General features: G+C 39.1%; 1 protein-coding gene across 1 annotated transcript in view; it reads right to left on the bottom strand.

Moving 5' to 3' along the window:
• Positions 1–23,985, bottom strand: part of TAFA5 (TAFA chemokine like family member 5) — a 738,239-nt gene that overhangs the window by 367,264 nt on the left and 346,990 nt on the right. The window contains exon 2 of the mRNA XM_077264860.1: positions 10,354–10,503. Coding sequence (XP_077120975.1) covers positions 10,354–10,503 — 150 coding nt within the window. The remainder of the gene's footprint in view (positions 1–10,353; positions 10,504–23,985) is intronic.

Raw genomic sequence — 23,985 nt, 5'->3', positions numbered from 1 at the left:
AGGTGATGCTTTATTCCTTAGCTATTTTATTCTCCCGCAAACACACATCTGAATTTACATGCCAAATTTTAGGGACAGAATTATGTATTTTACTGACCAAATCTATTGATTGATTTTGCATACCAGTAATGGTCTGGAAGATCTCAGCTGTATGGAGATGTATGGGCTAGAATACGGAGTCAAGTATTATTAACCCGTTTCCGACATTGGGCTTGATAGTACGCAAATGCCGGACTCCCCCTCTTTGGTACGGGCTCTGGCGCTGAGCCCGCACCTTTCTGGGCACATGGCAGGTGATCGATACAGCTGACATGTGTCGGCAACGGCTGTGGGTGGAATCACGATCCACTCACGGCTGGTCACCAGTTAAATGCCGCTGTCAATCTCTGATCTTACCGGAAGAGCATCACTAATCCCACCTATCTGTGACCCCGTCATATGATCGCGGGTCACTGATGGGTCGGCATGACAACCAGAGGTCTGCAGCAGACCTCTATGGATGCATTGCCAGATCATTATGAGCGCCGGTCGGTGCTCAGAGCAAGTGAGCAATTCAGCTACACACAGGCGTTATGATCACTGCCTGTGTGTAACAGAGGCGATCAGAGTATTGCAGCTTCTAGTCTCCCATCAAGACTATTGAAGCATGCAAAAAGTAAAAAAGGTTTTAAAAAAATATAAAAGTTCAAATCAACCCCCTTTCACCCCATTCAAAATAAAACCTTACCAAAAAAAATCAAATATACACATATTTGGTATCGCCGCATTCAAAATTGACCGATCTATCAGTATAAAAAAAAATAATTAACCCAATTGCTAAACGGCTTAATGAGGAAAAAATTCAAAATGGCAGAATTAAGTTTTTTGGTGGGCACTACATTGCAATAAAATGCAATAATAGGTGATCAAAAGATTATATCTATACCAAAACAGTATAAATAAAAATATCAGCTTGGTGCGCAAAAAATAAGCCCTCACCCAGCCCCAGATCATGGAAAAAATGGAGACGCCACAGGTCTCGATAAAAAGGTACCCTTTTTTTTAACAAATTTTGGCTTTTTTTTTCACCACTTAAATAAAAAAATAACCTAGACATGATTGGTGTCTATGAACAGGTGGCAGGTCAGTTTAAGCATTTAGTGAACATGGTAAACAAAATTTTAAAAAATCAACTGTGGAATTGCACTTTTTTGGCAAATTCACCTAACTTGGATTTTTTTTCCCATTCTCCAGTACACGATATGTTAAAACCAATTGCATCGCTCAAAAGTACAACTTGTTTTGAAAAAAAACAAGCCCTCACGTGGCCATATTGACTGAAAAATAAAGAAGTTATGGCTCTGGTAAGAAGGGGAGCAAAAACAGAAATTCAAAAATTGAAATACCCCTGGTCATTAATTGGTTATTGTAATTCTATTGTCAAGTACCTATGAAGTAAACACATATCTTTATATATATAGAATAAAGACATGCAATGAAATGGTTACGACCTCTCATAAAGCCATATAATAAAAAAAATGCTGCTGTCAGAAGGTGAATTCCATTAAGACACAATTCTTTCCTACATATGGCATTAAGTACTAACAGCATTTACCGCCCAATTTCCAGTTGTATCTTACTGACATCTCATTCTTGACCCTTGTAGAAGCATCTTTTATAAAACTGTGTTTGTATATATTTGCATAGATAATTTTCAACTTTTATGCCACATACAATGTGTACACTATAACGTTTTTAATCTACTTATTCACAGTTTAATTCTCTCAATTTGTGTATTTATTTATTACTCCATTTTAGGCGTATGGTTCACACATGATCATTTTGGTGCAACTATGAGTAACGGAAGGAAAGATAAAATATTTTGACTTACCTCATTTTCATGTTTACACTTGTTTTGGCTAAAAGAATTGCATTAAAAATTATTCCATGTAAATCTGGTTTCTATACAGTGAAAGCTGAACGGTGTGTAATGTGGCATTAATGTAATAGATCTAGCTGTAGGGGGTAACAGTTAAAGCAGTTGCACCTAGGCCTTTGTGACTGAAGAGAACAAAAAAGCCCCACCATATGAGAGAACAACAGTAATCAGTGGCGTTGCATGGGTTGCCAGGGGCCGGGATGCGGTGAGTAATGTGCCTCCTAACCCAGTAATAATGACCCCTGAGTTCCTCATAAAATAAATAATGTTTTTTGAGTCCTTCCTTAAAACAATTAATGACCCTTATGTGCCCCTTTAGAAAGTTTTAAAGACCCATTGAAAAGTATGGAATGGGATGTTTCTGGAGCTGTCTGCGACCTATAGGATGGAGATTGGTGGTTCCCTGCTCTACCACAGAATCCAACTATTATGGCATCATGATGATGTCCATACAGTTCAAAGCTCTTCCAGAGATCCTGGGCATCTAGCCAAAAGTCGAGGTATGTGCACTTTCCCAACAGTAAGCAGGCTCCTTCTTAGGAGCTTAAAAGTTAAAGAGAAGATAGGCTTTCTTTTTTGTTCTTTTGAAATGTTCACCCTGATTCATTAAAACTGGTATTGCCAGTGGTGGCATGGTGGTATCTGATGCACTTAATGTGGCACATCTTAAAACTGCAGGTGCGCCTCTGTGAACCTTGCCTGAAATTTTACTCCATTTAGACATTGAAGCAACATGTTCTGGTGTAAGGTTCACCAAAACTATTAATTAATTATCCTACCCCCATCCCACCCAAGCTCCATCTACTTTGTCAGACTTGGCCAAAACTAGTGTTTCAGAGCAGAATTCTAGCATAAATACCTTAGTGAATTGAGCCTCTGTGTCCCTAAGAATTTTGCAACTGCCCTGCACCCCTTCCCACCTGCTATGTTACTGGCAGTTACATAAGCAGTAACCTAATTTGTTATGGGAAATATTTTCAAGTTTAATATATTTCTGCCCTTATGTACATACTGTAGAAAAGATACATGTGTGAAATTTCATGTGGGAAAAAGAGAGACTGGCAGAATAATAAAATATTGTCTATCCTAGGGAATATTAAGAAGATACTTGTCTGGACAGTGAAAATGAAAACAGGAAATATTTCTTTTCTAGAAAAATAAAAATTGTGTGTTAGAGTCTTCTGTTTGCATGAATGATTATGAAGATGATGATTGGTGTGGAAGGATTGTAAATCACAGCTGTTACCGTCTGAACTAACAGAGGGGTCGTAACCCTGTTGTGTTATGTAACTCGGTTGCTTCTGTATAGTGACTGTGCAGAGAGTTTAATTGTAACAGTATAATCCACCATGTAATACAATCTGCATCTGACAAAAGAATAAAATCCCCTCTATATCATTTATGAAAACAGGTACTGTTGCTTTATGTTCTGAACAATCTACCATAGCCTGGTGCATGGCAGCTTTGGCTGGATACAGAATAACTAAGCTATTTGTATTCATTGAAAATAAGCCAAAGACTTTACAAGGTTACAAGAAACACAACTAAAATTGTTCATGCACCTTAGATCCCTGTCTTATAAACTCTTGTTCAGCTGTCAACTATTTCTCCTGACTCTCCTATAAACATGCATGCTTGGATTGACTGAGCATGCATGTGTTTACACTGGGCAGAGGACAAGGCTTTCCTGCTCTGAGAACAGAAGGATAGGTTCTTGAGAGCAACATGGTCAAGAATCAGGATGGTTCTGCCAACTTTGCTCTATTGTATTTAGGAACTAGTATTCTCAGGTGTTAATCAAGTTCTTTATACCAGTTCATTATGCAGATCTTAAAATGTGGATCTCAAAGATTTTTTTCCACGTGGTTTGGATGAGTTGATTTATTCATAACAAATCAAATTTGTTACAAATTTAGAAAATTCAGATTCTCTAGAACTTGTAAAAATGATGTCCAGACAGTCACCATTTTGCTGGATATTCTTTAAGTTTGTTAAAGTACTAAGCTAAATTAGAAAAATCAAATTAACCTTTCCTTACTATTTCTGCTGCCTCCACCCCTGCAGCTCCAGTTCTCCGCACCAGTTTACTCTCCTTCTGTTACCTATTGCTCCACTTTGGTACTGATACCAAACTAATGCATTTGCCATGATGTGTGTTGCCACTATATGACCACGGAAGGTTAATTACAAGCTTCAGATTGGCCTCATCGTTGAAATGCAGCAACACAGCACAGAAAATACCAAGACCAGTGTAGAGTATCAGAGCTGTGGTGGTGAAGGAAAGTGAGCATTAAAGGCAGTAAGGTCAGCAATCCCTGAGGAAGTTGCATTTCAGCGATACAAGTGAAGAAAAGATGCTTCAAATCATTTAACTTCCTTATGCTCTCCCCTGGACTGGTGTTTATTAGTGATGATTGAATATACTTGTTGCTCGGGTTTTCCCGAGCACGCTCGGGTGATCTCCGAGTATTTGTTAGTGTTCGGAAATTTAGTTTTCCTTGCCGCAGCTAGATGATTTGCAACTAGACAGCTTGATTACATGTGGGGATTCTGTCATGGTTCGCTGGGTCTGCAGGTTAGGTGGTTTAAGAGTTAATGTGGATGGCCTCTCTTTGGGATCTTGGGAGGGTTTTTATAGCCTCATTGTGGGGTCATTCTCTGTCATTTATACTCTGTGTGTGTTTGACCCTGTTCTGCCTTTGCTTCATGCCTATCTTTGTATGCCTGCTTGATTTTTGATCTGGTCTCGTCCCTGTTAAAGTCTTCCGTCTGCTGATTCTGTACCTCGCCGCCCTCTTTGTGTATGACCTTTGGCTACGTCTTGATCTTCCTTTGGTTATCCCTGCTGTACTTCACCGCCATCTTTGTGTATGACCTTCGGCTACGTCCTGACCTCCCTCCGACTATTCCTGCTGTACCTCACCGCCCTCTCAGTGTATGACATTGTGGCTTTGCTGACCTGACTACTGTTTACTCCTCTTCACTTTTTATTTCCTGTGCTGCTGTCGGCTCCCAGTGGGGCTTTGAAGTAGCTCCACCCCCTTCTCTGAAGTGTGGTCACGTGACCGCAGGTCTTGTTGGTGCAAAGTATTCCAGAGCACCTCCACTCTCCTCGGGTCCCGGCTCCTGGCTGCTGATACCTACGATAGACACGACACCCTCGACCCCTTGTACCTGTGGGTAAGAGTCCTCTGCATTTCCCTTTCTGCGTCTTCTGTAGCTGGGGTAGTGGTTACCGAAGGTCTTCACCTGACAGATTCCCTAGCAACCAGGCAACCCCCACATGTACTTAGGCTGGCTAATAGCAGTAAATCAAGCAGCTGAATCAACAAAAACTAAATCTCCGAACACTAAAAAATACTCGCAGATCACCCGAGCATGCTCGGGAAAACCTGAGCAACGAGTATACTCGCTCATCACTATTGTTTATCCAATGTCTTCACTGATCATGTAATAATTGATAGTGTGCTATTTTTCCTAATATTGTTGATATGTGTGTGACCAACAAATGCAAAAAATATAAGTAAAAAAAATAAATATATATATATATATATATATATATATATATATATATATATATATATATATATATACAGTACAGACCAAAAGTTTGGACACACCTTCTCATTTAAAGATTTTTCTGTATTTTCATGTCTATGAAAATTGTAAATTCACACTGAAGGCATCAAAACTATGAATTAACACATGTGGAATTATATACTTAACAAAATAGTGTGAAACAACTGAAAATATGTCTTATATTCTAGGTTCTTCAAAATAGCCACCTTTTGCTTTGATGACTGCTTTGCACACTCTTGGCATTTGCTTGATGAGCGTCAAGAGGTAGTCACCGGAAATGGTCTTGCAACAATCTTGAAGGAGTTCCCAGAGATGTTTAGCACTTGTTGGCCCTTTTGCCTTCACTCTGCGGTCCAGCTCACCCCAAACCATCTCGATTGGGTTCAGGTCTGGCGTAGCACCCCATCACTCTCCTTCATTGTTAAATAGCCCTTACACAGCCTGGAGGTGTGTCTGAGGTCATTGTCCTGTTGAAAAATAAATGATGGTCCAACTAAACACAAACCGGATGGAATAGCATGCCGCTGCAAATGCTGTGGCAGCCATGCTGCTGCAGTATGCCTTCAATTTTGAATAAATCCCCAACAGTGTCACCAGCAAAGCACCCCCACACCATCACACCTCCTCCTTCATGCTTCATGGTGGGAACCAGGCATGTAGAGTCCATCCGTTCACCTTTTCTGCGTCGCACAAAGATACGGTGGTTGGAAGCAAAGATCTCAAATTTGGACTCATCAGACCAAAGCACAGATTTTCACCAGTCTAATGTCCATTCTTTGTGTTCTTTAGCCCAAACAAGTCTCTTCTGCTTGCTGCCTTAGCAGTGGTTTCCTAGTAGCTATGTTACCATGAAGGCCTGCTGCACAAAGTCTCCTCTTAACAGTGTCGTAGAGATGTGTCTGCTGCTAGAACTCTGTGTGGCATTGACCTGGTCTCTAGTCTGAGCTGCTGTTAACCTGCGATTTCTGAGGCTGGTGACTTGGATATACTTATCCTCTGAAGCAGAGGTGACTCTTGGTCTTCCTTTCCTAGGGCGGTCCTCATGTGAGCCAATTTCTTTGTAGAGCTTGATGGTTTTTGAAACTTCACTTGGGGACACTTTCAAAGTTTTCCCAATTTTTTGGACTAACTGACCTTCATTTCTTAAAGTAATGATGGCCACTCGTTTTTCTTTACTTAGCTGTTTTTTTCTTGCCATAATACAAATTCTAACAGTCTATTCAGTAGGACTATCAGCTGTGTACCCACCATACTTCTGCACAACACAACTGGTGGTCCCAACCCCATTTATAAGGCAAGAAATCACACTTATTAAACCTGACAGGGCACACCTGCGAAGTGAAAACCATTTCTGGAGACTACTTCTTGAAGCTCATCAAGAGAATGCCAAGAGTGTGCAAAGCAGTAATCAAAGCAAAAGGTGGCTACTTTGAAGAACCTAGAATATAAGACATATTTTCAGTTGTTTCACACTTTTTTGTTAAGTACTGTATATAATTCCACATGTATTAATTCATAGTTTTGATGCCTTCAGTGTGTATTTACAATTTTCATAGTCATGAAAATACAGAAAAATCTTTAAATGAGAAGGTGTGTCCAAAATGTTGGTCTGTACTGTATATATATATATATATATATATATATATATATATATATATATATATATATATATATATATATATATATATATATATATACTAGATTGTGGCCCGATTCTAACGCATCGGGTATTCTAGAATATGCATAATCTAGTATATATATATATATATAATATACCCTGTATGTAATATGGATGTCCCCGTAGTATATAGACAATGATGATTCCAGAATTCACGGCAGACTGTGCCCGTCGCTGATTGGTCGAGGCAACCTTTAGGACATCATCGTCGCCATGGCAACCATTATGACATCTACGTCGATACTGTGCCCGTCGCTGATTGGTCGAGGCCTGGCGACCTCGGCCAATCAGAGACGCGGGATTTCCAGGACAGACAGACAGACAGACAGACGGAAAAACCCTTAGACAATTATATATATAGATATATATATATACTGTTTGGAAAATAGGTATTTGATACATTGTCGATTTTACGTACACTTCAACTGTGAGAGACGGTATCAAAAAAAAACAAATCACATTGTATGATGTATAAAAGACAACTGTCCACACACTCACTCAGTCACATTCCAACCTCTCCACCATGGCCAAGACCTTAAAGCTGTCTAAGAACAGTGAGACAAATTTTTAGACCTGCACAAGGCTGGAATGCTAGGCAAGCAGCATGGTGAAAAGCAACTACTGTTGGCACAATTATTAGAAAACGGAAGGTGACAATCAATCTTCCTCGATCTGGGGCTCCATGCAAGATCTCACCTCTTGGGGTAAAAATCATTCTGAAAAAGGTCAGGAATCAGCCTATAACTAAACAGGTGGACATGGTCAATGACCTGAAAAGTTTCCAACATTACTGTTATTAACACGCTAAGATGTCATGGATTAAAATCTTGCAGGGCACGCAAAGTCTCCTTGCTCAAGCCAGCCCATTCCAGTCCAGGCCCATTTCAAGTTCATCAATTACCATCTGGATGAACCAGTGGAAGTATGGAAGATGGTAATAGGGTCAGAACTTTTTGGTATGAACTCCACTCGCCATGTTTGGAGGATGAAGAGGATGAGTACAACCTCAATGAGTACATTGTCCCAAACAGGAAGCATGGTTAGGAAAACATTATACTTAGGGGGTGATTTTTTGCATAGGGGACAGGACAACTACACCATATTGAAGGGAGGATAGATGGGGTCATGTATCATGAGATTTTGGTCAAAAATGTCCTTCCTTCAGTAAGAGCATTACAGATGGGTTGTGGCTTGGTCTTCCAGCATGAAAATGACCCAAAATACACAGCCAGGGCCACTATGGAGTGGCATAGTAAGCATTTCAAGGTCCTGGAGTTGCCTAGCCAGTCTTCAGACCTGAATTCAATAGAAAATCTTGGGAGGGAGCTGAAACTCAATGTTGCCCAGTGACAGCCTCGAAACCCGAAAGCTCTGTATGGAGGAGTGAGCCGAAATCCCTGCTGCAGTATGTTCAAACTTGGTCAAGAACTACAGGAAACGTCTGATCTCTGTAATTTCAAACAAAGTTTTCTATGCCAAATATTAAGTTCTGTATTTCTATTGTATCAAATACTTATTTCATGCAATAAAATAAAAATTAATTATGTAAAAACTATACAATGTGATTTTCTGGATGTTTTTAAGATTATATCTCTCACAGTTGAAGTGTACCTACGATAAAATTTACAGACCTTTCCATTTTTTGTAGATGGAAAAACTTGGAAAATTGGCAGTGTATCAAATATTTTTTTCCCCCATTGTGGTTTACCTCGGATATTTGTTGATAACTCCTGTGACAGATTGTCTTTGAGCTTTGAGCTGTTCTTCTCATTGTGGCACAATATTTGGTTTTGTACATGTTTTTAATTGACTTTAATTTGTATCTGATATTTTTGCATTACTCAACAAATATTATATTTTGGGATGTTCTTGTCCAAGAATAGTTTCTTTTTCTCCTTGTTATTGTTAGGTGTTCATAAAGGACTGTTTGGAGTTGGACCGTGTTAATTCAGGTTGAATTTTATCTGCTGGCAGAATTTGAGTGAACCTGTCCAAATTGAATCTACAATTTTTTGTAACTAGCCTGGTGCATTTATTTTCTCTCCTGAGCAGCAATTGTATGTCTTATTTATTGTTCGAAGTTCGAAACTTCCAATATGACTTAGAATAGCAGCATAAATTAGGTAGAGCAGATTCCTATAATATGAGAAGTGAGTATGGAGCTCCATTTCTACTTTATAGAGTGATCCCTTTACTATATATACTTCTATATTTTTTGTTTTGATTGAAGAAACTCTAAAGATTGGCCTGTAATTTTGATAATGGCTTGTGTGTGGTTTAATAGAAGAGCTGTGCACTATGGAAACAAGCACAAAGACCTAAGTATAATACAAGAACGCCCTGAATGTTCTATGCTGCTTTCTACTTAGAAACCAATGGGAACTGTAGGTGCAATTTAATGTGACCAAAAATGATAGAGCAAAAAAACAGAGTTCATCCGTGACAGACTCAGAACGTCTGTTTAGTTTTCTCCGGAGAATTGCTGTTTACAGGTATAAAAAATGAACCTTCCAATAAAATGACAATACCTGCAGGACAATTATTACTTGTTTATGGCAAACAAAATTGCTATTTTTTTTCTAAAGACAAACAATTTCTTCTTAGGATAAGTATGTGAGGAGGCTCCAGGCTGCTACTATTTGGCAGTGAGTCATATGCAGTGATAATTTTAATGAGACAAAATACTAGAAATAAAGAAAAAAATAATAATATTCTAACAATGCTGGAAGTGCTTTTTTTCCAACAACATTAGCTTGCACGCAGGAAAGTCACATTAGCCTAAGGGTGGCATTAAATCTCTGAATCTGAATTGGAGCAAAATGCATTTTTTAAGCTTCTAATCGGGTAGCAGTGGGTACATCTCATAAGCTACATTTTTATTGCATTATTCAAAAATGTTTTGAGTCCAGTTATTCAAAATTCAAAGAATATTAGAATGCTTCATTAAATGTCTGGCTCACTCTTTTACATCTTTATCCTCGGCCGTACGGCTATAAAACAATGCTTTGATACACACCGCTGAGAAACATAAACATGTTGGAAATGCATACGTGTATCAGAAAGTGTCCTGCAAGTATACCATATAGAAACTTCAAAGAATGGCTGCAAAACAACCAATGCAAATATACACGCAATACAATAATCAGAATAATGTAACAAAATAATAAAACGTGCCTACCATCTACGCAGGCTGGTCTTGCTCTTGTTGTGCCGGCAATCTGTCCTTTTCTACATGCACAGCGAGCAGTTTGTCGGGCTATGGTTCTTCGTGGCTGACTGCTATCTCTGTCGTATGTAACAACCTCACACGTACCTGCAGCTAGTTGACCTGAAAAAGAGCCAGCAACAGGTACCAATGTCAGAGAAGGGTCTGTAAGCAATCAATTAGAGGTAAACAGAGTGAGGACCCATGCAGCAAAAGCCACTTCGCTACAAATGGGAAATAAGCTGGAGGATGTAATCAAACTGAGATGACATATAATTTTTCTCAGAGCTGGACATGTCAAAACCGAGCAAAGTGATGCTGTCAAGAAAATTGTTATTGGCCTACAGAAGGAGAGTTGGGTCAATCAGGTCAGAGCTACTTTGATGCAGTTTCGAACACAGATAAAACGTAGATATGCTCCTAAAAGTAAGAGTAGAACATATGAAGTCACAAAACCAAAGCCCACAAACTTACATATGAATATGTATAAATGTCTATATATAATGTATACAGATAGCTAAATAGATACAATCCTCAACATTGAAACTGCAACACCAAAAGTCAAAAATATACCTGTTAATATGAAAAAGGTAAAAAAAGGAAACTAAATTTAGAAAACATTTCAATTTATTCAGTGTTAAGTATGAGCGCCATGCACATAAATACAGAAAAATATGCACTTACACTTCTTGTTATGCTATCAATTAGGTTTTTAATGGTTGTCTGAGGAATGTTTTACTTTGGCTGAATGCACTTTGCAATGCAAATCATCAAGATCTGCTGCTTAGGCTTTATTAGGCTTTATTGCCTGGATGTGTATGTGTGTATAGGTACACACAAACACACACACACACACACTCACACACACACACATATATATATATATATATATATATATATATATATATATATATACACACACATATAGTATATACACTCATCAGAATTGAACTTCCAACATCAAGAAGAAAAACTAGTGATGTGATTATTACAATCACAGGACCACAAAAAATCACAGGATCAATAGGCGTGTTAATGATATGCCAGTAATGAGTTTGAAGAATGTTTTGCAATGCTGAATGCACTTGGGCATGCAAATCATCTAGATCCACTGCTGGCAGCTGTCTTTTTTAATTGCCGACCAATGATTTCCCAAATGTGCTCAATGAGAGACAAGTTTGGGGATAGTGCAGGCCACAGTAATAGGTTTAGGCCATGGAGGCTGCTCACAGTGGAATTGTCATGTTGAAAAATGGCTCCTGGGACACGATTGATTCATTCTGTACTGGATGTCACTGACCAAGTTTCAAAAGCCATTAACAACCTTTTCGATAGCATGGCAAGGTGTGTAAGTGCATATGCTTCTGCACTTTTTGCGCATACTCAATACTAAATAAATTGAGATGTTTTCAATACTTTGTTTCCATTTTTTCATCATTTACATTTCAGTACTATGTCTATCCATCCTGTGATTTCCAGATTTCCACCATACATATACATACAAACGACTAAAGCGGTAGTGGTAAAAATAAAATAGGTGCAAGCCCCAGAGCAATTACCCAAATGTCTAAAAGTGTAATCCAAGGAAAAAGAGATAACACACCAACATTATTCAAGCGAAAAACTGAGTATTCTTATTCTCCAATTAGTGGTTACACATGGTGTTTTGGCTCCAAACACAATACTGAGCCTTCCTCATCTTAGGCTAATATTGTAATAAATATATGTGTTTATTTATAAAATCTTATATACAGAATGTAGTTTACAAGCCCTATGAGTACTGTTCATTCTGCCTGAATAACCTCATTAGCATGTGCTGCATATATCTTCAAATGCTATTGTAATTGTGAATTATTATCTTCCCAGGTGTGAAATGTATAAATTATGCAGCATCTAATGAAGGTGAAAAACTGTTGTTAATGAGGCAACTGCTATAATTTTTAACATCCGCTGGAGATGTAATACAACTGTTTTCTAAACTTTCTTCAGACTCAGAGCTTGTAAATGGAAAAAACTGTTAACCTAATTCTGTTCATTCAGTTTATAGAAAGAAAGACGATTGTTTTTACATGAATAATAAGCACAATCGTAAACATGACACATTTAATTTCTGTCATCAATGCTCCAAATAACAATTTTCATTAATTTTGAGGACCCCCTAGTAATATATATGATGAGCTATAGGTATATATATATATATATATATATATATATATATATATATATATATATATATATAAATGTCTAAGGGATACTTCCGTCTTTCTGTTGGCAACTTCCATCACGGAATTGTTCTCGCCAGCTGCCTGTCATGGCTGCCGCGACCAATCAGCGATGGGCACAGTCCGATTAGTCCCTCCCTACTCCCCTGCAGTCAGTGCCTGGCGCCCGCATACTCCCCTCCAGTCAGTCAGTCACCGCTCACACTGGGTTAATGCCAGCGGTAACGGACCGCGTTATGCCACGGGTTACGCACTCCGTCACCGCCGCTATTAACCCTGTGTCACCAAGTTTTTACTATTGATTCTGCCTATGCAGCATCAATAGTAAAAAGATCTAATGTTAAAAATTATAAAAAAAAACAAAAAAAACTGCTATTCTCACCCTCCGTAGTCCGCCGAGCCGCACGCGCCTGCAGGTTCCGGTGCTAAGGATGCTATGTGAGAAGGACCTGCCATGACGTCACGGTAATGTGACCGCGATGTCATCACAGGTCCTGCGCGCCTGCGCAAGAAGGACCTGCCATGCTGTCATGGTCATGTGACCGCAACGTCATCACAGGTTCTGCGCTCATACCAACCCTGGGACTGGAAGCTGCCGCGTGCACCGCACACAGGCGACAGGACTACAAGGGGCCCTCGGAAGGTGAGTGTATGTTTATTTTTTATTTTTTAACCTGTGACATATGTGGCTGGGAAATATACTATGTAGCTGGGCAATATACTACGTGACTGGCCAATATACTACCTGGCTGGGCAATATACTACGTCGACATGCATATTCTAGAATACCCGATGCGTTAGAGTCGGGCCACCATCTAGTGTATACAGTATATACTGTATATATATATATATATATATATATATATATATATATATATATATATATATAAAAAGTCACATATGCATGTTTTCCTCAATACCTGAAATGAAATCAGAGTAAACCTTTCCCATTTTAGGTCAAGTATGATTACCATAATTATTAATATTTGCATATTTGCCAAATGCCAGAATAATAAGGGAGAGAATGTTTTAAGGCAGTTTTAGTACTGCAAAGTCAAAAATTTACACACACTAAGATTACTATGCGTTGAAACAATTCGGGACTACCCATACGATGATGTCATGTGTTTGGAAGCTTCTGATTCTGTTTTTTGGCAACACCTGAGTTAATTAGAGACACACCTGTGGATGTATTTTAATGCACACCTGAAACACACTGCTTCTTTGTGTAGCATCATGGGAAAGTCTCAAGAAATTAGCCAAGATATCAGGAAGAGAATTGTGGACTTGCACAAGTCTGGCTCATCCTTGGGTACAATTTAAAAATACCTGAAGGTGCCTCATTCATCTGTACAAACAATTATACGCAAGTACAAACAAGATGGCAATGTCCAGCCATCATACCTCTCAGTAAGGAGAGGGGTTCTGTGTCCCATAGAAGGACATGCTTTGGTCCAACATGTGAATATCAACCCAAAGACAAAAGAAAAAGATCTTGTGAAGATGATGATAGAAGCTGGTAGGATTGTGTCAGTATCCCTAGTGAAACAAGTACTGTGTCAACATGGACTGAAAGGCCACTCTATCAGGAAGAAGCCATTACTCCAAAAGAAACATAAAAAAAGCCAAATTAATGTTTGTAAAATGCATATGGGATCAAAGACCTTAATTTTTGTAGACATGTCCTGTGGTTTGATGGAGCTAAAATTGAACTTTTTGGGCTTAGTGACCATTCTTATGTTTGAAGGAAAAAGGGAGAAGCTTGGAAGCTTAAGAACACCATCCCAACTGTGAAACACAGGAGTGGCAGCATCATGTTGTGGGGATATTTTGCTGCAGTAAGGACTGGTGCACTTCACAAAATAGATGGCACCATGAGAATGAAGATTATGTGGCAATATTGAAGCAACATCCCGAAACATCAGCCAGGAAGTTAAATTTGGGTGGAAATGGGTCTTCCAAATGGACAATGACCTAAAACATGCTGCCAAAATGGTAACAAAGTGGCTTAAGGAAAACAAAGTCAATGTTTTGGAGTGGCCATCACAAAGCCCTGATCTCAATCCTTCTGAAAATTTAGAGCACAGCTGAAATGGCAGGTGCGAGCAAGGCAACCTACAAATCTGTATCAGTTACACCAGTTTTCTCAGGAGGAATGAGCCCAAATTCCAACCAACTATTGTGAGAAGCTTGTGGAATGATATCCCAAAGCTTTGACCCAAGTCATTAAGTTTAAGGGCAATGGTACCAAATACTAATGAAATGTATGTAAACTTTTGACTTTGCAATAAGTAATAAAAAGCCTTAAAACATTCTCTCTCTCATTATTCTGGCATCAGGCAAATATTAATAATTTTGATAATCCTAACTGACCTAAAACGGGAAAGGTGTACTCTGATTTCATGTCAGATATTGAGAAAAACATGCATTAGTGTCTATTTATATAGTGTATGTAAACTTCTGGATTCAACAGTAAATATAAATATATATATATATATATATATATATATATATATATATATATATAAATATATATATATATATATATATAAATATATATATATATATATATATATATATATATATATATATATATATATACACTCACCGGCCACTTTATTAGGTACACCTGTCCAACTTCTTGTTAACACTTAATTTCTAATCAGCCAATCACATGGCGGCAACTGAGTGCATTTAGGCATGTAGACATGGTCAAGACAATCTCCTGCAGTTCAAACCGAGCATCAGTATGGGGAAGAAAGGTGATTTGAGTGCCTTTGAACGTGGCATGGTTGTTGGTGCCAGAAGGGCTGGTCTGAGTATTTCAGAAACTGCTGATCTACTGGGATTTTCACGCACAACCATCTCTAGGGTTTACAGAGAATGGTCCGAAAAAGAAAAAAAATCCAGTGAGCGGCAGTTCTGTGGGCGGAAATGCCTTGTTGATGCCAGAGGTCAGAGGAAAATGGGCAGACTGGTTCGAGCTGATAGAAAGGCAACAGTGACTCAAATCGCCACCCGTTACAACCAAGGTAGGCCTAAGAGCATCTCTGAATGCACAGTGCGTCGAACTTTGAGGCAGATGGGCTACAGCAGCAGAAGACCACACCGGGTACCACTCCTTTCAGCTAAGAACAGGAAACTGAGGCTACAATTTGTACAAGCTCATCGAAATTGGACAGTAGAAGATTGGAAAAACGTTGCTTGGTCTGATGAGTCTCGATTTCTGCTGCGACATTCGGATGGTAGGGTCAGAATTTGGCGTAAACAACATGAAAGCATGGATCCATCCTGCCTTGTATGGAGCATCTTTGGGATGTGCAGCCGACAAATCTGCGGCAACTGTGTGATGCCATCATGTCAATATGGACCAAAATCTCTGAGGAATGCTTCCAGCACCTTGTTGAATCTATGCCACGAAGAATTGAGGCAGTTCTGAAGGCAAAAGGGGGTCCAACCCGTTACTAGCATGGTGTACCTAATAAAGTGGCCGGTGAGTGTATATATATATATATATATATATATATATATATATATATATATATATATATATATATATATATATTTTTTTATACACAGTACAGACCAAACGTTTGGACACACCTCACTTAAAGATTTTTCTGTATTTTCATGACTATGAAAATTGTACATTCACACTGAAGGCATCAAAACTATGAATTAACACATGTGAAATTATATACTTAACAAAAAGTGTTAAACAACTGAAATTATACTGTATATATATATATATATATATATATATATATATATATAGTACAGACCAAAAGTTTGGACACACCTTCTCATTTAGAGATTTTTCTGTATTTTCATGACTATGAAAATTGTAAATTCACACTGAAGGCATCATAACTATGAATTAATACATGTGGAATTATATACTTAACAAAAAAGTGTGAAACAACTGATAATATATCTTATATTCTAGGTTCTTCAAAGTAGTCACCTTTTGCTTTGATGACTGCTTTGCACACTCTTGCCATTTTCTTGATGAGCTTCAAGAGGTAGTCACCGGGAACATTCTTTGACCAAGAAGGAGAGTGATGGGGTGCTACGCCAGATGACCTGGCCTTCACAGTCACCAGACCTGAACCCAATCGAGAAGGTTTGCGGTGAGCTGGACCACATAGTGAAGGCAAAAGGGCCAATAAGTGCTAAGCATCTCTGGGAACTCCTTCAAGATTGTTGGAAGAATATTCCCGGTGACTGCATCTTGAAGCTCATTAAGAGAATGCCAAGAGTGTGCAAAGCAGTCATCAAAGCAAAAGGTGGCTACTTTGAAGAACCTAGAATATAAGACATATTTTCAGTTGTTTCACACTTTTTTGTTAAGTACATAATTCCACATGTGCTAAATCATAGTTTTGATGCCTTCAGTGTGTATGTACAATTTTCATAGTCATGAAAATACAGAAAAATCTTTAAATGAGAAGTTGTGTTCAAACCTTTCCTTTGGGCTGTACTGTTTATATATATATATATATATATATATATATATATATATATATATATATATATATATATATATATATATATATATATATATACACACAGGAAAGCTCTATAGACTCATGCAGGGCACGTTTAGGCTACATTCAAACACAGATTAGTTTAAAGCAACAAAAAAGTTAAATCACACAAAAAGTTCATGTGCCAAGTCCTGTAGCCACGTGCACCCCTCTTTGCTACAGGACCTGGCAACCCTTAGAAGAACACTTTTCTTAAAAGTTTGTTACCCTTATTCTTCCTCTCAATACTTCTTTTTCGCACTTGGGCACTTTATTCATGGTTACTCATCTATCTTATTTAGCCCTCTTATTTATCTTGCATAATCATTTGATTGTTGCACATATATGGCACATGCACGTTTTGTGTGATTTATTTTAAAGTTTTTATATTGATTTATTTGTACAATTCTGATTCTTTGCACTTTTCTACACTTTTATTAAAATTCTTTTGTACTTGTGTTTATTATCATGTGCTTTAGGCCATGTGCACACGTTAAGTATTTTTCGCGTTTTTTTCGCGTTTTTTCGCTATAAAAACGTGATAAAAACGCGAAAAAAACGCTTACATATGCCTCCCATTATTTTAAGTGTATTCCGCATTTTTTGTGCAAATGTAGCCTTTTTTTCCGCGAAAAAATCGCATCGCGGAAAAAAAAGCAACATGTTCATTAAAATGCGGAATTGCAGGGGATTCCGCACACCTAGGGGTCCATTGATCTGCTTACTTCCCACACGGGGCTGTGCCCACGATGCGGGAAGTAAGCAGATTATGTGCGGTTGGTACCCAGGGTGGAGGAGAGGAGACTCTCCTCCACGGACTGGGCACCATATAAGTGGTCAAAAAATAAGAATTAAAATAAAAAATAGTCCTATACTCACCCTCGATGTCTTCCCGCCTCCACTGCACGCTGTCGCTTCGGTTCCTGTAGCTGATGTGCGGCGAAGGACCTTGCCGATGACGTCACTGTCCTGTGATTGGTCGTGAGCGGTCATGTGACCGCTCACGTGACCGTGACGTCACGGAAGGTCCTGTGCACACACACCAGCTATAGGAAGAGGAACGGACGCCGCTGAGGAGATGTCTGGGTGAGTATAAGCATTTTTTTTATTTTTTTTATTATTTTTAAACATTCTATCTTTTACTATAGATGCTGCATAAGCTGCATCTATAGTAAAAAGTTGGTCACACTTGTCAAACAGTATGTTTGACAAGTGTGACCAACCTGTCAGTCAGTTTTCCAAGCGATGCTACAGATCGCTTGGAAAACTTTAGCATTCTGCAAGCTAATTACGCTTGCAGAATGCTAAAAAAACGCGAAAAAAACGGAAAAAAAACGCAAAAAAAAAATGCGGATTTCTTGCAGAAAATTTCTGGTTTTCTTCAGGAAATTTCTGCAAGAAATCCGCAACGTGTGCACATACCCTTATATGCAGGGTCTGCCTTTTCTGATATGGCTTTTTTATATGTGTTTTTGTCCTGAACACGTGCACATTGTTTTTTTAACTAATTCTTTTTGTAATCTTTTTGCCACTATTATTCAATAAATATAATCATTATTCTATTTCCTCTCTGTAAATTTGTGGCTAGTCCCATGGGTTTGGTGTTTGGTTAATTTCACATTCAAACACAGCAGATTTGCAACTGTCCAATTGATCTGTATAAGGTTTACCAAGAAATCATGCATTTGTTGCACAATAAAACCTAAAAATATTCATAGGTATGGAACTAATCTTTGGTTCTGTGTAAACATACCACTACATGAATGTGTTTCCATATATTTTTCATTTAGTAGAAAGTTCATTGGATCCCAGCAAAATTGTTAATATCAGAGGTGTCAAACTGCATTCCTCGAGGGCCGCCAACAGGTCATGTTTTCAGGAGTTCATATCTATAGATAGGCGAAAACAAACAGAAATGTTCTGTGTTCGTACCTGAAAGTCAGTGTTTGGGCTTGAACGCCGGACACGGACTTTATGATGAAGTCCGCTGCAGTGTTCAGGGTAAGTTTGTGGTGGTGTGGAGGAGAAGGGGAGAGAAAAAAACTTCTATAATTTCAACTATTAATTATGACTTCACAATGTGTCTGTAAAAAATGTTGCCTATCCGTGATTTTTTGATAACTTATCAGAAAAAAACAAAAAAAATAATTTAGTAACCCTGACATTTCTTCACCATCATTTTATTCATTGAGCCACCAACCATTTTATATACTTCAAATTTTCCTAAAAAGGGTTTCCAAATGATCAATATATCCAGCTAATTTACAGTCGAATACAGGATGCTTCATCAACTCTTTTAAAGGGAACCTGTCAACCCCAAAATCGAAGGTGAGCTAAGCCCACCAGCACCAGGGGCATATCTACAACTTTCTGTAATGCTGTAGATAAGCCCCCGATGTATCCTGAAAGATTAGAAAAAGAGGATAGATTATACTCACCCAGGGGCGTTCCCAGTACGATGGGGGTTGCGGTCTGGTCCGAGGCCTCCCATCTTCTTACAATGACGTCCTCTTCTTGTATTCACGCTGTGGCTCTGGAGCAGGTGTACTTTGTCTGCCCTGTTGAGGGCAGAGCAAAGTACTGCAGTGCGCAGGCGCCGGGAAAGGTCACCAGGAAAGGCACCTGCGCGAAGACAAGATGACATAATCGTAAGAAGATGGGAGGCCCCAGACCGGACTGCGATGCCCATCGGACTCGACTGCAGCGGGACCGCCCCTGGGTGATTATAATCTAACCTCTTTTTCTCATCTTTCAGAATACATCGGGGGCTTATCTACAGCATTACAGAAAGTTGTAAATAAGCCCATGATGCTCGTGGGCTTAGCTCTCCTTCGATTTTGGGGGTGACAGGTTCCATTTAAACAGAATTCATTCAATAAACTCATAAATTCAGTGTATTTGTATGAGTCTATACATGTCCTATAGTTTGGTATTAACTACATGACAGCAACATCCATGTCCTGGCTCTTAAGTTGTCAAAATTTCGGCACTTGTCACTGAAACTTTGGAATCAGTTTTAAGTAGGTCATAAAATAAAGATGCATATGTCTTACATGTCATTATCTTTGCTGTTGTGCTTTTCAGTTACACCACCATTTGTAAAGCTGATAAACTGCAAACTAAACATTAAAGTGTTATATTTCATTTTTCCAAGTACCAAGCAAAGGTGCACCACTTTTAACCCCTTTCTGCCAGCTGATGGAATAGTACGTCAGCTGGCAGATCCCCTGCTTTAAGGTGGGCTCCGGCGGTGAGCCCACCTTAAAGCCGCGACATGTCAGCTGTTTTGTACAGCTGACATGTGCGCGCAATGAGCGCGAGCGGAATCGCGATCCGCCCGCGCCCATTAACTAGTTAAATGCCGCGGTCAAGCGCTGACAGCGGCATTTAACTAGTGCTCCCGGCCACACGGCCGGAAGTGCTCGCACCGCTGACCCCCGTCACATGATTGGGGGTCAGCGGTGCATTGCCATAACAACCAGAGGTCTCCTTGAGACCTCTATGGTTGTTGATGGCCGATTGCTTTGAGCACCACCTTGTGGTCGGCGCTCAAAGTACACCTGGATTTCTGCTACATAGAGGTGATCTGTACTTCACCTCTATGTAGCAGAGCCGATCGAGTTGTGCATGCTTCTAGCCTCCCATGGAGGCTATTGAAGCATGCCAAAATTAAAAAAAGTGTTTAAAAATATAAAAAAATAAAAAATATATAAAAGTACAAATCACCCCCCTTTCGCCCCAATCAAAATAAAACAATTAAAAAAAATTAAACATACACATATTTGGTATCGCTGTATTCAGAATCGCCCGATCTATCAATAAAAACAAAGCATTAAACTGGCCGCTAAATGGCGTAGCGAGAAAAAAAATCAAACCGCCAAAATTACTTTTTTGGGCCGCCGCGACATTGAATTAAAATGCAATAACGGGCGATCAAAAGAAAGTATCTACACCAAAATGGTATCATTAAAAACGCCAGCTCGGCACGCAAAAAATAAGCCCTCAACCGACCCCAGATCATGAAATATGGAGACGCTACGGGTATCGGAAAATCGCACAATTTTTTTTTTTAGCAAACTTTGGAATTTTTTTTCACCACTTAGATAAAAAATAACTTACATATGTTAGGTGTCTATGAACTCGTAATGACCTGGAGAATCATAATGGCTGGTCAGTTTTAGCATTTGGTGAACCTAGAAAAAAAGCCAAACAAAAAACAAGTGTGGAATTGCACTTTTTTTGCAATTTCATCACACTTGGAATTATTTTCCCGTTTTCTGTTACACGGCATGGTAAAACCAATGGTATCGTTCAAAAGTACATCTCGTTCCGCAAAAAATAAGCCCTCACATGGCCATATTGACAGAAAAATAAAAAAAGTTATGGCTCTGGGAAGGAGGGGAGCGAAAAACGAAAACGGAAAAAGCTCCGGGGGTGAAGGGGTTAATATTTATTACATGAAGATGTCTTTCATTTTTTATGTTACCTTTAACTGTTTTATACCTTACATTGGAAACAGCCTCCCAAAAAATAACAGGCCATATAATTAAAAAACCTCCCAAATTGAATATATCTATTCCATGCGGCAGCACGGTGGCTCAGTGGTTAGCACAGCAGCCTTGCAGCGCTGGTGTCCTGGGTTCAAATCCCACCTTGGACAACATCTGCAAGGAGTTAGTATGTTCTCCCCATGTTTGCGTGGGTTTCCTCCAGGTACTCCAGTTTCCTCCCACATTCCAAAGACATACTGATAGGGAATTCGATTGTGAGCCCCATCAGGGATAGCGACGATAAGGTGTGCATCCTGTAAAGTGCTGCGGAATATGTTAGCGCTAAATAAAAATATAAGATTATTATTATTATGCTGAGAGGATGCCTTACTGAGATTTTATGCTGACAATACTTTTTGTTCTGATTTTGGGAAGATGCAGTACTGTCATAAAGATAATGTATGTATTCACACATATGCATGTACTGATCTCAATATACATGTATATACACACATTACTGTCACCACAGCTAGCAATCAGGATCAGAAACATGTTTCTGTCAGATCGCAAAACGTGACGTAACAAAACTGTGTCTCAGCCAAGAATGTGTTGATCATTTTCAGCACCCAGCATAACTTAAAGTTCATAGTCCATTTTTTTAAATAGTTTTTAATACCATTGTTCTATCATATGTAATATTTTCTAACTAGACACACATACCATGATACATCACAGGGACATAACTAAAAGAGCCAGGGTGCCATAGAAAACTTTTGGAGTGGGCTGTACTGCTCATCTCCTCTATGGCCAGCTATTGTACTGCTTGGTGCTACACTTAAGGTACCTTCACACTGACCAACGTTCCAACGATAACGATAGCGATCCATGACGTTGCAGCGTCCTGGATAGCGATATCGTTGTGTTTGACACGCAGCAGCGATCTGGATCCTGCTGTGATATCGTTGGTCGGAGCTTAAAGTCCAGAACATTATTTGGTCGTCAAATCGTTGTGTTTTACAGCAAAAGAAACGATGCCAGCAATGTTTTACAATGGTAACCAGGGTAAATATCGGGTTACTAAGCGCAGGGCAGCGCTTAGTAACCCGATATTTACCCTGGTTACCATTGTAAAAGTAAAAAAAAAAACACTACATACTCACCTTTTGATGTCTGTCACGTCCCCCGGCGTCCGCGCTGCTGCTCAGAGCTTCCTGCACTGAATGTGTCAGTGCCGGCCGTAAAGCAAAGCACAGCGGTGACGTCACCGCTGTGCTTTAGGGCCAGCACTTACACAGTGCAGGGAAGCGGATGCCGGGGGACGCGACAGGCACCGAAATGTAAGTATGTACTGTTTGGTTTTTTTTGCATTTACACTGGTAACCAGGGTAAACATCGGGTTACTAAGCGCGGCCCTGCGCTTAGTAACCCGATGTTTACCCTGGTTATCTGGGGACTTCGGCATCGTTGGTCGCTGGAGAGCGGTCTGTGTGACAGCTCTCCAGCGACCACACAAAGATGAAACAGCGACGCTGCAGTGATCGGCATCGTTGTCTATATCGCTGCAGCGTCGCTTAATGTGATGGTACCTTAAGAGAGATGTTGGGTGAATGTTTGCTTGGCTAACTTTTAACTTTCCCTACTTCCCCATATGCAAGAATGCTAAGCTTATTCATTTGTTTTTTCTGCTCTGAAGAAAGTGATGATAGAACGCCACTGCTTTATTTCACTGTTGGCAGCCTATCTCAATGGATTAAAAACGAAATGATTTGAAATCAGACTGCCCATATATTTTTCTCTTACTACATTATTTGAATCAACACAACCCACTAGAAAAATTTTAACGAGACCACAGCACTAGAAAGAGATGGATGTAAATGATCTGTAGGATTTAGGCAAATTCAGATATTGATAAGGGGATACACAAGAGGCCTAGACATCATTGGGGGGACAGCAGTGTAATTTGTACATGTAACTAATCCAATCATCCATCATTTTTTTAATGTAAAAGAGCAAGTAGATTAGTTTCAATAGAACTAGCCCTAAAACAACAAAATTAAGTAGCAAGAGAAAAAAAATACAAAACTTTATTAAATGTCAAAAGAGGTTAAAAATTGCTCAATAGCATCCCCATTACAAATATTAGTCATACTCAACAAAAATTCTAGAGTGCAAAAATGATAGAAAAAGAGCTTAGCTAATGGACAGATTAAATTGAGGACATACATTGAGTGGCCAGACAGTAAAAAGCTACAACCCTCTGGAAGGAAACACATATATCATGGCCAAATTACTGCATGTTAGTAGTAATATGGAAAGATGCAAAAATAAGTAAGGGCAGAACAAAAGCCCAGATAAGACTGCAATTGG

Source organism: Ranitomeya variabilis, chromosome 5, assembly GCF_051348905.1.
Source record: "Ranitomeya variabilis isolate aRanVar5 chromosome 5, aRanVar5.hap1, whole genome shotgun sequence".
NCBI lineage: Eukaryota > Metazoa > Chordata > Amphibia > Anura > Dendrobatidae > Ranitomeya > Ranitomeya variabilis.
Note: the sequence above shows the minus strand (reverse complement) of the source record. Positions and strands in the feature narration are given on the sequence as shown.